General features: G+C 57.4%; 4 protein-coding genes; all 4 read left to right on the top strand.

The window, feature by feature from the left end:
• Nucleotides 1–4,327: 4,327 nt before the first annotated feature.
• Nucleotides 4,328–6,198, top strand: CHC_T00004806001 (hypothetical protein). The gene is made up of 2 exons (XM_005716522.1): nucleotides 4,328–5,380; nucleotides 5,689–6,198. The coding sequence occupies exons 1-2, from the start codon at nucleotides 4,328–4,330 to the stop codon at nucleotides 6,196–6,198; spliced, it is 1,563 nt and encodes a 520-aa protein (XP_005716579.1).
• Nucleotides 6,199–6,377: 179 nt separating this feature from the next.
• On the top strand, nucleotides 6,378–9,020 carry CHC_T00004805001 (hypothetical protein). XM_005716521.1 is given in 9 exon segments: nucleotides 6,378–6,551; nucleotides 6,618–6,944; nucleotides 7,041–7,450; nucleotides 7,532–7,754; nucleotides 7,866–7,884; nucleotides 8,002–8,241; nucleotides 8,384–8,634; nucleotides 8,673–8,681; nucleotides 8,682–9,020. 8 exon segments carry the CDS (start codon nucleotides 6,378–6,380, stop codon nucleotides 8,679–8,681), a joined length of 1,653 nt encoding a protein of 550 aa, XP_005716578.1. The 3' UTR covers nucleotides 8,682–9,020.
• Nucleotides 9,021–12,176: 3,156 nt separating this feature from the next.
• On the top strand, nucleotides 12,177–13,475 carry CHC_T00004804001 (hypothetical protein). The gene has a single exon (XM_005716520.1). It carries the CDS (start codon nucleotides 12,177–12,179, stop codon nucleotides 13,473–13,475), a length of 1,299 nt encoding a protein of 432 aa, XP_005716577.1.
• Nucleotides 13,476–13,719: 244 nt separating this feature from the next.
• On the top strand, nucleotides 13,720–14,259 carry CHC_T00004803001 (hypothetical protein). The gene has a single exon (XM_005716519.1). The coding sequence runs from the start codon at nucleotides 13,720–13,722 to the stop codon at nucleotides 14,257–14,259; it is 540 nt and encodes a 179-aa protein (XP_005716576.1).
• Nucleotides 14,260–15,201: the final 942 nt, after the last annotated feature.

Raw genomic sequence — 15,201 nt, 5'->3', positions numbered from 1 at the left:
GGGGGGGCGAGGAGATTGTGTGTAACGGTAAGAAGATTTGAAGTACGGATGAGAACGTTACTGTAAGGCGAATAATGAAAAAAAAATGGAGGGTTTTGCGCCAGTGAAGCCGTTGATGACATCATCATCGGCTGTCTAATCTAAATCCGCACCAGCTCTGCGTCCACCTTCCAACGACAGCAACGACAGCTCGGGCACCGCGTGCGCTGCCGGCCTGCTCCACATCTTCACCGTCCCGCCAGCGTCGGCCGTGAACACCCCGCCCTCCTGGAACCAGACGTCCGTGAGCGGCTCGCCGTGCGCGACGTGCGCCACCACCGGCTCCACGATCGGCACCTCGGCCCTTCCAGGCGCCGCCACCACGCGCCCCGTGCTCACCGGCACGCTCGCCCCGCTGCCCGAGTCCCCGTCCCCGCCGCCCGAACCCCCGCTCGCGTGCGCGCGTAGCCGCGACAGCTTGCTTGCCTTGCGGTCCAGCGTCCCGGTGCCCCCGTTGCTGCTCGCCGTCTCGCCCGCGTCCCGCGCGTAGCTCCGCAGACGCACCATCCCCGTCCCAACGCGCGGCGGTGGAGACCGATGGTGCAGCACGTCCAGCGCGAAATCCCACAGCAATAGCTTCGCGTCTTGTCCCGCGGAGCCGATGCGATACCGCCCGGGCCCGCTGAGGCACCCGTCCCACGCCACCGCGCTCACCCATGACGTGTGGCCCTCCAGCCGCGCCACCAGCTTTTCTTCCCCGGGACACCAGATCGACACCAGATCGTCCTCCCCGCCAGTCGCCACATACTTGCCATCGGGGCTCCATGACACGCACAGGAACGCCCCAAAGTAAGACCGGAACGCCAGCAACGGAATCTCCTTTGTGAAGTCAATGATGCGCAAGTACCCATCGCGTCCAGTCATCGCCAGCAGCCTGCTATCCCCGTTTGCAATGGGGCAGAACTCACACGCGGTCACCGTCGCCTTCCCAACCTGCCACACTGCCACAGGGTTGCTTCGTTTCCCCTTTGCCAGCTTGGTCACCAATATATCGTGCTGTCCCACCACGCCAGCCCCGCTCACCGCCACTGTACTCCCGCTCCTCTTATGCCCACCCCCGCTCGGCGCTGCCTTGTCCCCGCTTCCGCTACTCAACCCACTGCGCTCGCGATCCTTATCCCCACTCTCCTTGTCTCCACCCTTATCACTCCCTCTTTCCGAGCCCTTGCCCTGTCCTCCCACAATGCTTGTTCCAGAATTGGCCCCTTCCGCAGTATTATCAAACGACGGCGTCATCACCGCCAGGCTCCCCCCCTGCGCCCCCCCGCCCTGCGCCTGCACGGCGTTCGCACTTCCCGACACCGTCGCCCGCAACGATCCGGGGCTCGGCTTGAACCGCGAATCATACACAACCACCGCCCCATCATCATGCACCGACATAAAGCGAAACGCGCTGTTCGGCACCCACGTCACAGCGATCACGCGCGTCGAGTTAGTCGCGCCTTCCTTATTATACACAAAGTGCTGCGGCACCGCTGGCGACGACCCGCCGTTTATGACACCTGCCACACTAGCTAGGGTGGCGACAGCCGACACAGTGCGCGACTTCTTACTCGCCTCGGCGCCCGCCGACACGATATCCGGGTAATGCAGGACCTCGCCATTAACACAGCCGACCAGCAGCTTAACGGCCTCCCCCACACGATGCAAGCTCTGGGCGGACGGCGGGCTGCGGCTCTGCAGCGTGAGGGCGGGCTCTGCGTTGGGGAGGTCCTCACTGAGCTGCATATCGACGACGACGACGCTCTCGGAGGCGTTGTACGCGAGGACGCCACCCGGGTGCGGGGGCGGGGCGTCATCCGGGCGCCAGCGGCCCTCGCGGCGGGCCGTGGCGACGCGCGGCGGGAAGCGCGGACCGTCGTCCGCGCGCGGGGACTGGGTGGCGGAGGAGACGTGCTGCGCGGGGTCGTCGTCCGTGGACGAGGAGAACTTGGCCGACAGGGAACTGCCGAGGCCCGTGAGCTTGCGGAAGCTGAACATGGAGGAGGCAGACGCCAGCGGCGAGCCCGGCGGGGCGGCGTCCGTCGGCGACGCGTCCGGCGGCGGCGGCGCGAGCGTGGTGCGCTCGGCGAAGGACAGCTTGGTGACCTTCGCCAGGCCCAGCGGCCCCGCGATGAAGGGCGGGGCGGCGGGCGGCGGGGATTGCAGGTTTGCGGGCGGGGAGGGCTTTGTCGGCGGCGGCGTCGGCGGCGGGTAGACGGGGGAGGGCGGCGGAGGGAGATCGGCGCAGAGCTCGTATGAACCCTCGCCAGGGACTTTGAATCGCGTGCGCACTGGACGCGGCGGGGAAAGGAGGGCAGACATTGCGGCGGTGAGGGTGAGGGATGAAGACGGAGACGGAGAGAAGAGGGGGGGGGGGGGGTCGCGTGTTGAGGGGGAAGTGAAGGGCGGAAGAGAAAAAATCGGGTGGCACAAGGGGACGATGCTCCCTGGAGTCCAGGAGTCCAGGGCCTGGACAGCGGACAGATTTGTGTGCAATGACTACTGTGGGGATATACACTGTATTTACTGTTACTGTAATTTGTATGGTTACTGTAAATAGTGATGAGATCTGGCGGTGCTGACCACAGCTCCCTGCCGATGCGCAGAGCCTCTCCGAGAGATCAACGAGGCGGAGAGGAAGGGCAACACAAAGGTCTCAGGCGGAAAACTGAAGCGGAAGACTGAAGCGGAAGACTGAAGCGGAAGACCGAACCGGAAGACCGAACCGAACCGGAAGACCGAACCGAACCAGAAGACCGAACCGAACCGGAAGACTGAAGCGAAAGGCCGAGGCGAAAGACCTAACTTTAGGCGGAATTCCCCAGCGTAAACATCGACCACAATGGCCTTCCTCCCTCCCGCCCCCTTGCGCCCGCCCGGCCGCGTCGCAACGCCGCCGCTCACCCGTCATCCTCCCCCCTATCTCCACCCGCGCCCCCGCACGCGCCCGTGTGCCACGGCCCCTGCTCCGGACGGCCCCGCCTCCGCGGACGGCGCGGCGGCGCCGGCCGCGGCGCCCAGCTCGGTGATCTCCATCCCGTCGTCGCTGGGCAACGCGTCGTCGCAGGCGACGGAGGCGTCGCGCCTGGCCTTCTCGCGCGGTCTGCGCCGGCTGTTCATCGAGGTGGACCTGACGGCCGGCGACGCCACGTACACGCTGCTCAAGTCGACGCTGCCGCTGGTGCAGCTGCTCTTCCCGCTGCTGGACGACGCGTCGCGCGCCGCGCAGCCGCGCGTCCACCTGGTGCTGCCGGACGCGGGCGCCGCGGCCCTGGCCCGCCGCGACTTTCCTGACGTCCCGTCGCACATCACGCTGTGCGGCATGGAGCAGGTCCAGATGGACGTGGAGAACGACGCGGGGCTCATCATTGTCGCCCCGCGCGCGTCGGACGTCGAGGCTGTGCGTCGTGGTGGAGGGCGCCGCCGCGTGCCGCGTCGTTATTGTCAACCCGGACTTGGTGGATATGGGCGTCACCGGCCTCAGCTTGAATGCGAGACGCCTTAGACAGAGGCTTATTGATACGTTTGAAACCGCGTATTACCTCAAGACCTTCGAGTGGGGCGTCCTGTTGAGGGCCTATCCCGGCAAGTGGGGGATTTGGACGGATGAGCCGGGGAGCGCGATCGGGTTTCGATTGGTGGGGCAAGTTGATAAGAGACCCGGGCCGGATACTATTGATGAGATTTTTGAGGGCGATGAGGGGGCCCGTGGGCTCAAGGCGGGACCGCTGCAAAAGGTCTGGAGGTTCTTGAGCCTGTACATGAAGGGGTGAGGGTGGACCGTTTTGCGTGTGTGTATGTGTGTGTGCCAACGTTGACAGGAGGGGATGCGCTGTGTGGGGGGAAGCGGGAAGCGGGAACAAGTCTCCCACAGGTGCGCCTCCCCTGCCAGCCCTTGTCGTCGTCGACAACATGACTTCGCTGTCCTGCCGATTCCCAGTGACAAGGACGCGACTGTGAGCGGACAGGGCGGTCGCAAATTTCGGCCTTAATTTTTTGGCATTTTGGCACTTGTATTATTCCGTCCTCTTAAATGCGTACAAGACTGCAATGCAGCCTTCCGCTCCATAGCCGCAAGCACTTTCCCATCGCTGTTCGCCGCCAAACCCTCACCATCGGCCATCAACTCTGTAGACTCCTTTCGTAGATACCCTGTATATATACATACTTTCCGCCTCCGCCCTGTCTCGATGCAAACATCTTAACTCTCTGTGCTCATCATTCCACTACTTGAACCCGCAACACCTTCCGCTCAACCCTCGTATCCACGCACCCACCTTCAACTAACCACCTCCCCAGCACAAAAATGGCTCCCAAAATCATCGCCAAGCCTCCGAAAGGCACGCGCGACATCGGCCCGGAGGCGATGGCCATCCGGGAGCGGGCCTTCACTCTAATCACCTCTGTCTTCCGTTCGCACGGCGCGGTGTCCATCGACACGCCGGTCTTCGAGCTACGCGACGTGCTACAAAACAAGTACGGCGAGGACTCCAAGCTAATCTACGACCTTTCCGACGACATGTCCTCCGAAACAGGCGAGAAGCTGTCGCTCCGCTACGACCTGTCTGTGCCGTTCGCACGGTACATCGCCTCCAACAACGTGTCGCAGATCAAGCGGTATCACATCGGCAAGGTGTATCGGCGCGACCGGCCGGCCATGGAGCGCGGGCGGTTCCGCGAGTTCTTCCAATGCGACTTCGACATCGCGGGGACGTACCCCGCGATGGTGCCCGACGCCGAGGTGCTGGTAGTGATGATGCAGATGTTCGACGCGCTCGCGGCGCAGAGCGAGTTCCACGCCAAGACGATCGGGAGCTACAGGATCAAGGTGAGCAACCGGGCGATCCTCGACGCGATCTTCCGCGTGTGCGGCGTGCCCGACGAAAAACTGCGCACGATCTGCTCGGCCGTCGACAAGCTCGACAAAGAGACGTGGGACAACGTGCGCAAGGAGATGGTGGTCGAGAAGGGGCTCGCGGAGGAGGCTGCTGACAGGATCGGGGAGTTTGTCAAGATGAGCGGCGAGCCGTTGCAAGTGCTCGGCGAGCTGCGCAAGCACGATGCGCTGGCGGAGAGCTGCGGGAAGACGCTCGACGAGATGGAGAAGCTGTTCCACCTGGTAGAGTGCATGCGCGAGGGGATGCCGCAGCGGCTGTCGTTCGACCTGTCGCTGGCAAGGGGGTTGGATTACTACACCGGGGTGATCTTCGAGGCGGTGCTGGTGGACCGGAAGATCAACCTGGGGTCGATCGGGGCTGGGGGCAGGTACGACAAGTTGGTGAGCATGTTCAAGAGCCGGAGCGTGCCGTGCGTGGGGTGTTCGCTCGGGATTGAGAGGATCATGAACCTGATGGTGAAAGCGGGCGAGGAGGAGGCCAAGGCTCGCAGCCAGGACGGGAAGGGCAAGGTACGGGCGACAAGCACGGACGTGTTGGTGGGGACGGTGGGGAAGGGGACGATGGAGGCGCGGCTGCGGCTGTGCGCGGAGCTGTGGCGCGCGGGCGTGGCGGCCGAGTTCTGCTTCAACGAGAACTGGAACCTGGGCAAGCAGGTGGCGCAGGCCGTGGGCACCGGCGTGCCGGTGATGGCCGTGGTCGGCGAGGACGAGCTGCGCGACGGCGTGGTCAAGATTAAAGTGCTGGACACCAAGGAGGAGCGCGTGGTGAGGCGCGAGGCGCTGGCCGACGCGGTGAGAGAGGAGGTGGCCAAGCTGGCGCGGCGGTGAGCGTTGTGCCGCCGGTGCAGAAGGGAGCAGCGGAGGCCTACGGCGTCACGTCATGCAAATTTGTAAACGTGTGGCTGCCGCTGAGGAGGCGCCGCCATCCGACCAATTCACCCCCCCTCGCTCGCCCCCCATTCCTTCTTCCTTCAATTCACGCTCCTCCCCTTCGGATGGAAGCAAATGACAACAGCTCCCTCCCTTCTAAGCCCCTGCACCCCAGCCCTCCGCCCTCCTCCCTCCGCCCTCCCCCCTCCTTCCCCGCTCCCCGCACAACCGTCCAGCCATGGCGAAGCGCGCACGCCCCTCCCCCGTCCCGCCCGCCGCGGCCTTCCTCGCGCACCCGCCGTTCATCCGCGTGCAGACGCGCTCGCTCCGCCTCTGCCCGCGCCACCTGCGCCGCTCGCGCTTCCTCCCTGCCCTCCCCTCGCCCCTCCCCCGCGTCACGCACAACCTGACCCCCTTCCGCACCGTCTGCACGGCCATCACGCCCGAGTACCCCGCCACCCCGGCGCCCTCCCCGCTGCCCGAGGACCCCACCAGCATCGCCTCCTCCTTCGCAGACCCTCCGCGCACCCCCTTCTCCGCCCAATTAGCAAAGTCCTCCCTACACGCCCTGGTCCGCTACTACCGCTCCATGTGCGCCGCCCAGCCGTTCATCGCGCGCCGCTTCCTCCTCGCCATCGCCGCCATCGTCACTTCCAAGCTCATCGGCATCGCAGTCCCATTCCTGTTCAAGAGCGTCGTCGACAGCCTCATGGCCGCCTCCGCCTCCGCCTCCGCTTCCACCTCCGCCTCCGCCGCCGCGCACGTAGCCGCCGCAGCAGCCTCGCTGAGACCTATCGTCGCGGCCATCCTCCTGCATGCCGCCGCAAAGATCATGGCGTCCACGTCCCACGAGATGCGCAACGCCTTCTTCGCAAAGGCGGGCCAGCGCATTGGAAGGTCCATTACTGCCTCGTCGTTTGCGCACATTCTTTCCCTCGAGGCCGCGTTTCACAACACCACCCAGACAGGCGCGCTGACGCGCATCGTCGACAGGGGCACGCGCAGCGTGCTTACCATCTTTCGTGGTATGCTCTTCGCTTTCTTGCCGAGCCTGTTCGAGCTACTGCTGGTGTGCATCGTCCTGCTCAACCGCTTTTCGTTGGTGTATGTGGCAGTCACTGTCGCGACATTTTTGGCCTTCATCGCGTGGACGCTGGTCATCAACGACCAACTAGGCAAGGTGCGCGCGCAGATGAACGCCGTGGAGAACGAGTCGAGCGCTAAGCTCACCGACTCGCTGGTCAACGTCGAGGCCGTCAAAGCATTTCACAACGACGGTTTTGAGTTTGCGCGCTACGACGAGTCGCTGCAGAAGTACGAGAAAACGGCCATCCGCAACGAGTGGCTCTTCTCGTACCTCAACATGGGGCAGGGCGCCATCTTCACCGTCGGCCTCACCATCAACCTCTTCCTCGCCACCAATGGCGTCATCGCCGGAACGCTCACCGTCGGCTCCGTCGTCATGCTCGCTACCATGCTGCAGCAGCTCTGGGTCCCGCTCAACTTTCTGGGATGGCAGTATCGCGAAGTCAAGCAGAGCCTGATTGACTTGCAGAACTTGTTCGAGATACTCCAGCGCGCGCCGAAGATCGCCGACGTTACAGACGCAAAGCCCCTGAGGGTCGCGGGCGGCGAGATTCGTTTTGACAACGTCTCGTTCCAGTATCCAGAGCCGGACGACACGCTCGGCTTTACGCGCAAGGAGCAAAAGCCCATTTCATTGCGCGGGGAGGACGCGAAGAGCAAGCCACCAAAGAGGAAGTTGGCGCTGAACAAGTTGTCGTTCACTGTGCCGGCGGGCAAGTCGCTGGCTTTGGTCGGGTCTAGCGGCTCGGGGAAAAGCACCGCTACGCGTTTGCTGTACAGGCTGTATGATCTGTCGGGGGGGTCCATCTCCATCGACGGACAAGACATTTCAAAGGCGACGCTCGCGTCGCTGCGGCAGGCGGTGAGCATTGTGCCGCAGGTAGGTTGAGAACAAGCCATTGGTTAACGTCGCGTCGAGCTTTGCGTATGCAGGATCGCTAACATGTGCGTTCTGGGGTTTTTCTTTATCGCCGCCTTCTTTTTCCAACAGGACACCGCACTTTTCAATGGTATGAGACACCTCATCTCCAACTCCGTTGCCTCTGCGCCTGCGAAGCTTATGTTCTAACGTCTCTTTTCACTCATTCGTCCGTCTTCCCATGCCGGCTGTGTTGCCTAATTGACAGATACCATCGCCTATAACATCCGATATGGAAGACCTTCAGCTTCAGACGAAGACGTTGTCGCTGCAGCGAAAGCAGCGTCAATACATGACGTCATCATGAGGACACCGCACAATTATCAGACCCTAGTCGGAGAGCGCGGTGTGCGACTATCGGGAGGCGAACGGCAACGACTGTCCGTCGCCCGCGCTTTTCTCAAGGGTAGCAAGATCATCATTGAGGATGAAAGTACAAGTGCTCTCGGTACGTTTGTCATCGCGACCTTTTCGAATGTGGACAACTCCCGGCCAAAAAACCTGCCGTGTGTCTAACCATAGTCCTCGTGCTTTGTTCGTCTCCCACTTTTTTTAATTTTGAACCTTTTTCTCAAATTTCGTCCCTGCAGACACCCTTACCGAAATGGAGGTCTCTGAGGCCCTTCGAAAGTTGGGCGTGGATCGCACAAGGATTATTGTCGCTCACAGGCTCAGCACCATCATGAACGTTGATCACATTGTCGTCATGAGGTACGGCAAAAAGGTTGAAGAGGGCACCTTTTCGGAGCTTCTGAGCATTCCCAACGGGACCTTCAAAGGAATGTGGGACAGACAGCAGAAGAGCGATGATACGGACACAAGCTTTGAGAACGGGGCAACGGTGGACAAGGATTTGTTCTTTGCCGGGGAAACGCCGAGGACAAATGACTAACAGAAGATTATTATGTCATACATACGTACACTACACCATCTCTGCCAGTTTATACGCCTAGGTTTAACTGCAGAAATGTGTGCACTGTATCGCATTTGGGTGTTGGTATGTGACTGTTGATCTTTTTTTTGACTCACGTGGACAAGTAAACACTTGTACCGTAGATCTGTTTATAGTATGTAAACTGTGTCTGTTCACGGACTTTAAAGTCAACGGCTTCAGTCTTAGAGCTCACTCCCTAGATGTCGTCGAGTGAAGAACAAGTCACATAGAAGGCAGAGGCTAATCTAACAAACTAGATGAATTTTTCCAATGAAGATAAAATCTCATTTGCTCTTACTCACCGTGGAACGAGTTTAAAAAAGATACTACATTAGAGCGCTTCCCTACCTGTTTCTCTACTGTTTTCAAAGTATGCCTCAATCAGTTTTTTGAAGGCCTCAGCAACCTAAGCTGACCCCTCCTTAACAAAAGCGACCACATTCCTAGCAATCCGGATAGACTCTGAATTCTGGTGAAAGCACAGTCCGTGATGGATTAACTTGTTCACAGGCACACACACGGGCCTCACTCTCACATGTGTCCGAATTTGGGTCCGCATTGTCGCAGCCGACAGGAAGTTTCATAGTCTTGTGAACTTTTCCTGCCACACATACGTGAATCGGGTCATCTACCGTAGTCACTTTACACTTGTGAGTTGCCTGTTCACTTCCGCTTGGACATTCCGGAGCTGCAACGTAGCTTGGCCCACAGACTCGATAAGGGCACCACAGATCCTCGTCGTCGACCATGAGAGGTTCTTCAACACATCGGGACACACCTTCTTCCCGACGACAGTATTTTTTGTTCAAGGCTGCCGAGTTTACTAGTGAAACCATTGAATAGACGAAAAATACTGCGGTAATTGCAGAAAACGTTTTGGTTTGAGACATGGCGAGAGTATTGATCTGAACGTTTTTAAAACTTTCGGGTGAAAAATTGAGTGAAGGTGAACGGAATCGGTGAAGATAAGAATCTTGAAATGCTGTAGAACCGATGCTTGTGTTTTACGCGGAAGGGATCAGGGTTCAAACCGACATACTCCTCGTTTATACGCATTTGGATTATTCGTGGAGCACGCTAGTTCGTTATAGCATAAAGTGAAAGACTGTCGTGAACCTCTTTTCGAGAGTGATTGCAGATGCCCGAACGCTTCTTGCAAAACCACAATGCATACCATTCGAATTGGAACATGGGAAAGCATGAAGGATTTGATGCGTGGAAAGCGAAAGAGAGTATGCTGAAGCCTCTGATTACGCCTCAGTATTCCGACATGGGACGCAAAGGAATTCACATCTAGCAAAGAGACCATCTTCAATGCTCTGAATGCATAGAAAGAGATGATGCAAGATGCTGATGGGACACAAGGCTTGGCATGTACCAGCCTGTCTTTCTAATCCCAGGCATTCAATACTTTGTTCACTTGTAAACGTTGGAAGCCCTGTCTCGAGATGTGACTCCTCTGCACTACTTCTGGGTTGTCACTCCTTTCAACGTATCTTCTAGATAATGGCAGCACAAATATGTCGTACATGTGTATCAAATATGTAATACATGAGTGTAAGTTGTGTATGAGGAAAATCTAGTTAACAAGGACACAACTGAAAGGGTTAGGTTTTACATGAGCGCTCATATTTCGAACGATGCACTGGGTGTTGCATTAAGTGAAAGTACATGTTCTTGTTTTGCAATGCGAAGGCAAATAAAGTTGCGAATGCTTATGCGGTCAGCTTTCACTCTCGAATTCAGAAAAAAGGTTTCGCCTTCGGACTTCAAATTACACCTACTATGCACGAGCAACGCTATCAGAAAGGCAACAATTTGGGCGAGGTCAAAATGAAATAGATCATGGGACAATGAAGATTACATTTTGTGCTCGCCTTCGTCAATCTGTGTGGCCATCTCGATCGATTCAACCACTCTTTTTTCTCGCTATCCCATAACCCAGACACCTACCAGGCATGCCAACGCCTCAGCTCTCACATACAACTTCTCCTACTACAAGTACGGGCTTTTCTGTGGTCCATATCTCCTCATGGGGAGAAAGTGAGCTGAAACGTTGTAAACAGACGTGGCTGTTCTCTCGTTCCGCGATTGGACAGGCCAAGTGGTTGAAGAAACTGCGGTGGCAGCAAGCAAGTGGAGATTATAGATAAGAGTGCCGTGGCTACTTGCGACATCGCCGGCATGGAAAGCGTGAGGGAATTGGTCGCAAGCTCGGGGCGTGATGGCGTGAGTAAGCGAGACTGTACGAAGATGGGAGTGCAAAGGGTACCGCAACTCTTACGATTCATGCGATACTATCAGAAACATGCGCATATGGTGTAATCTCTGTGTGCCTATTTAAGATTGGTGTACCAGCTGTTTCCGGCGAGAGAATGCGCACGGATGATCGCTGAGCAGTTGCACTTGATTTATGATCTGGATGCATGTGAAAGGATCGAGTAAAAGTTGTTGAGGTGAGGAACAGGATGTCATGGCAGGGAGGACTCGGAAATATACAGGCACTCGAGCCTTGACCTGAGCGTTGTGATTGACGGTGACAAGGATGCATCCAGGTGCACCTTGGGTTTCAATGCTCAGGTAAAGGAGTCAGGTGGATTCTGACGGTGAGGCCTGACAGGCTGAAGGTGTGGTGTAGAATATTTGCGGGATTGTGATAGACGTCAAGCGTTGTAGAGAGTGTCCCGCGCAAGGGAGTGGGAGTTTCGCAAGCTCAGCTTGCGGTTACTCGGGGAGACAATGGTATGATAAGGGAGGATACCAAAAGGGATTAGCTGAGTGATCTTCTACGGCTGCCGGGCTCCCGTCCTGCAAAGCGACAAGACATGTGCGTAACTCTGCAGAAGGTGGAAGTGCTGATGCTTCCGTTGAGCGATTTCGAAAATACAAATGCTAGAGGTGTTTTTTTTTTTATGTTTGGTTTGGACAGTGATGGGGCCACGGTAGAGGTGGGTGTGCGTCGTCAGATTTGAAAGACACAGAAGAGCACATCGAATCCTCTTCTGCTCGAAGAGCCACCTGTTTATGTTTATGTTTATGTGTTTATTGGGAGAGGAAGACGTGTGATCTTGCAAGGGCAAGGAGAATTTCTTTGAAACGCTTGCAGATCTACTGAAGTTGTGGCCACGTGTACGATATCAACAAGGCTTTAATAATGTACAGTAGATATAATTCTGGAAACTCTAAATAAGACAATCCTTTTATTTCCCAAAAAGTATTGCCTTAACGAAATCGGGAATTTTGCCCGATGCGAACTGCCATCCTTTTTACTTTTAAACTTTTTATACTGTATCCGATTTGGGCGCTCAAATTTTGCGAAAACTAGTACTCAGAGCCTTTCTTCATCAACACGATTCCAAAACTCAAATCCAAACCGCCCCATCTCCCGCCATTGCTCATCGTCGCTACATCCCGTCCCACTCCCCTTCCGTTTTCTTCACACTCCAAACATGTCTGAGAACGCCGCCTCAGCACCAGTCGAAGTCTCCGTTCCGCCTCAACACACCGTCACGTCGAACCACGAAACGCTCACCCCTCCAAGTCCCAACATCCCTGACTCCTCCACCCGACCTGCCGCGTCCCAGCTTTCCACCACCACCCCCGATGAACAGAAGGATCCCAAAGATGTGTCACAGGGTAAAAGTCCTCAGAGTGACCCAGATTCTAACGTAGAGGACGTAGTCAAGCAAGCCGAGGATCAACTGGCGCAACAAGCCGGCCACAACGCAAACGAGTCAAATGACTCTGCCAAGACCGACACTACCAAGCCCGAAACCACCCATTCTACAACAACAACAACGAAACCCGCCGGCCCCTCGAGTTCCGAAGCCGCCGACGCGGCCGTCACTGCTGTCGCAGAAGCGCTGTCGGAAGCGGACAGTATCCCCGAACCTAAGGTATCTCAGCTGGACTCCAAGGAAATTGAATTATCCAGTGCTGATGTGACTGAGCTCCTCGGCCAAGATTCCGCCGCCACCTTTCGTCGCGCCATGGCCCTCACTTTGGCGTCAGGCCTGGCCGAGGTTGGCGGCGGCGTCGCCGTGACCACCAATGAAGACAAGGCTGGTGTCATGCTACAGGAGGCTACGCGTCTCTTTGTATTGCTCTTGACCAGTGTGCCGGATGAGGCACAGGAATCCGCGGGCTTTGCAGAGCTGCTCACTGGCTACGGGAAGTCGTTGTTGGGCTTTGTCAGAAAAGCGGGCCAAAGGCAAGGCGTTCTTGGCGCAAAAGCGAAGGGCGATGCTGCCCCGGCGGAAGAGGATTTGGAGGATGAGGATGATAATGAGGAACTTGCGTGGACCCAATTGGAAGCCGCCAGGGTCGCCTTCGAGAGACTCGTCAAGGGAGGTGCCGATCGCTTCAACAGCCGCTTGGGGGATGTGCATGGCTGTCTAGGTGATCTCTTGCTTGAAGGCGATGCGTGGGAAGCGGCTTCGAGAGAGTATGATATTGCGAGCACGCTTTTGAGTGGTCGGAGGAAGGCCGAGGTTCTTTACAAACAATATTTGGCAATGAGACGAGATGCAGCTGTCAAGGCCGTTGAGGCTCTCAAGGAGAGCGTGCGTGCGTTTGAGGATGCCGAGAGTGATGAAGAAACGATCAAGGAACTGAGAGAGGAGCTGAGTGGATTTGAGGAAGCTATAATGCCGGCCGTGACGTTACTCAAGCAGGGTGAAAAGCGAGCGGGAGAGGCGAAGGAGGCTACTGTTGTGCAGCCGCGCAAGCGAGCGAAGAAGGATAAGTAGCGGTATGTTACCACAGATTGAAAGCGTGTGTCAGAGTATCGTACACATGTCGTTACATCTGAGGATCGAAGAAGGTACTAGGCTCCTATAAATCCGTGGAGTGGATCCGAAGGAGCATGTACAACGAGCAGGCTTGCTATCAGCCGCCATTTGTATGAGGGGAGAACATGGGGAGGGAGGGGTGTGAGTGGGAGAGGTGCTCTAAACTCTTGTGCTAGGCGAAGCGAGTGCGGATAGACGAGTGATGTCGTGCGCAGTGCACCCGTTGTCGCCTTGTTGGAGGGCACGAGTATGGCCCTGTGGGACAGGGGTTTTGAGGGAAGGCGGTAAACGGTATGACGAGTCTTGGTCCATGGATTTTGCGCGTTGTAACTTAGATGGTGGATTTGTCGGAGATGTTGGCTTGGGATTGTATAGCGAGGCTGCAACATACGGATGGAGTAAAGCGGGAGTGAGTCGTGACAGCAAAGAGTTAAAGGCGGGGCGTGGCGAGTCTGTTGTTGTAAGGTGGTGCGCAGACGGCAGATTGCATGCTTCCCCTCGAGGGTTTTATCTCAGGAGCTTGTTGCAATTCAGCCAAAGGAATATCGAGATGTTTTGTAGCAGGGCTCGTGAAGCACGTACATCTGTACAGTATTCCGCATATGTCTTCTTTAAATCTCAGCACGTGCTCGTAAGACAACGCAATTTGTCTACATCGCTCGGGCCGAAGCCCTCAACAAGTTCCTATCGCATACCCTCTTCGCACATTCTCGGCGCAGGGTCTTGGAGTCCCGTCGACTAACACAGCCGTCATGTCCGGCCCCGCTCCGCCCGCCACTCCTCACGTGTCCTTGACGATTGCACCATCCAACCCCAGGCATGCACCGAGAAGATTGTGCAATTGCCCCTCTCCCTCATGGCTGAGCGGTAAACGTGGCCTTACAAACCCCCTGCCTAGTTTCCCAACGCAAATCGACTGCTTACCTCCCATCTTCTCAAGCACTGTTAACCCGCCCTTCCGTAGCCTTCCTTGTCTTCCCACTCCCTTCATCCCACACCTCCACTCCCCTAAAATCCCATCTCATCTCAGTTTCTAAAGTCATGCAATACGCACAATTGCCCTCGATGCACACCTCCTCCCCATCCTTCGTTCCCTATCCAGCACGAATCCATCCTTCCTCTCCAACCGCTTCATCAGCATCTTCAACTTGCGGTAGTGTCACAGTTGTCCCAATGCCTGCAGCACCTTCTATCCCAAACAATCGTTCGTCTTCCCTTCCGGCTGCATGCGCTGCTTCTCTCCTCTCCCTTCGTTCGTCATGTCCTCTACCTGCGCCACCTTCGGCTTCCTCTACGTCGGTCGCATCCACTACGCACCGCTCTCGTCCACCTCGGTCCGCTGACCGATTCTGGGCCACGGTCATGGCCAGCTCAAGCACCTCTGCAGCAGATGCACGAAGCTCCTCCGCCTCTGAGCATTCTAGGCATCATGCTTCGCGACAGACCTCCTCCCCGCCGCCCAATCGCAGCGATCGCCCCACCAGCGACGAAATCTGCAAGATGAACATCCCTTGCGTTGTTTGCGGCGTGCGGTTTCGCAAGCCGGGTCACTTGAACATGCATTGGCGATCCGTGCATGCCACTTCGTCAAATTCAGTTTACCCCGCTGCTACGGACGCGCGAATGACGGCCGGGAGCACAAACCCGCAGAGAGTAATGGCACCGCTGCCGCCGACATCTGGAG

This window comes from Chondrus crispus, genomic scaffold (genome assembly GCF_000350225.1).
Source record: "Chondrus crispus Stackhouse genomic scaffold, scaffold_25, whole genome shotgun sequence".
In the NCBI taxonomy this organism is placed as follows: Eukaryota; Rhodophyta; class Florideophyceae; order Gigartinales; family Gigartinaceae; genus Chondrus; species Chondrus crispus.
Note: the sequence above shows the minus strand (reverse complement) of the source record. Positions and strands in the feature narration are given on the sequence as shown.

Bases quoted from the DNA above. Each gene is read 5' to 3' on its own strand.
- CHC_T00004806001 (XM_005716522.1), top strand. From the start codon at position 4,328: ATGGCTCCCAAAATCATCGCCAAGCCTCCGAAAGGCACGCGCGACATC. The intron at 5,381-5,688 runs GCGGGCGAGGAG...GCGCGTGGTGAG, and splicing joins TCATGAACCTGATGGTGAAA to GCGCGAGGCGCTGGCCGACG.
- CHC_T00004805001 (XM_005716521.1), top strand. From the start codon at position 6,378: ATGTGCGCCGCCCAGCCGTTCATCGCGCGCCGCTTCCTCCTCGCCATC. The intron at 6,945-7,040 runs GTCATCAACGAC...GTCAACGTCGAG, and splicing joins CCTTCATCGCGTGGACGCTG to GCCGTCAAAGCATTTCACAA. The intron at 7,451-7,531 runs GTATCCAGAGCC...GGACGCGAAGAG, and splicing joins TTTGACAACGTCTCGTTCCA to CAAGCCACCAAAGAGGAAGT.
- CHC_T00004804001 (XM_005716520.1), top strand. From the start codon at position 12,177: ATGTCTGAGAACGCCGCCTCAGCACCAGTCGAAGTCTCCGTTCCGCCT.
- CHC_T00004803001 (XM_005716519.1), top strand. From the start codon at position 13,720: ATGTCGTGCGCAGTGCACCCGTTGTCGCCTTGTTGGAGGGCACGAGTA.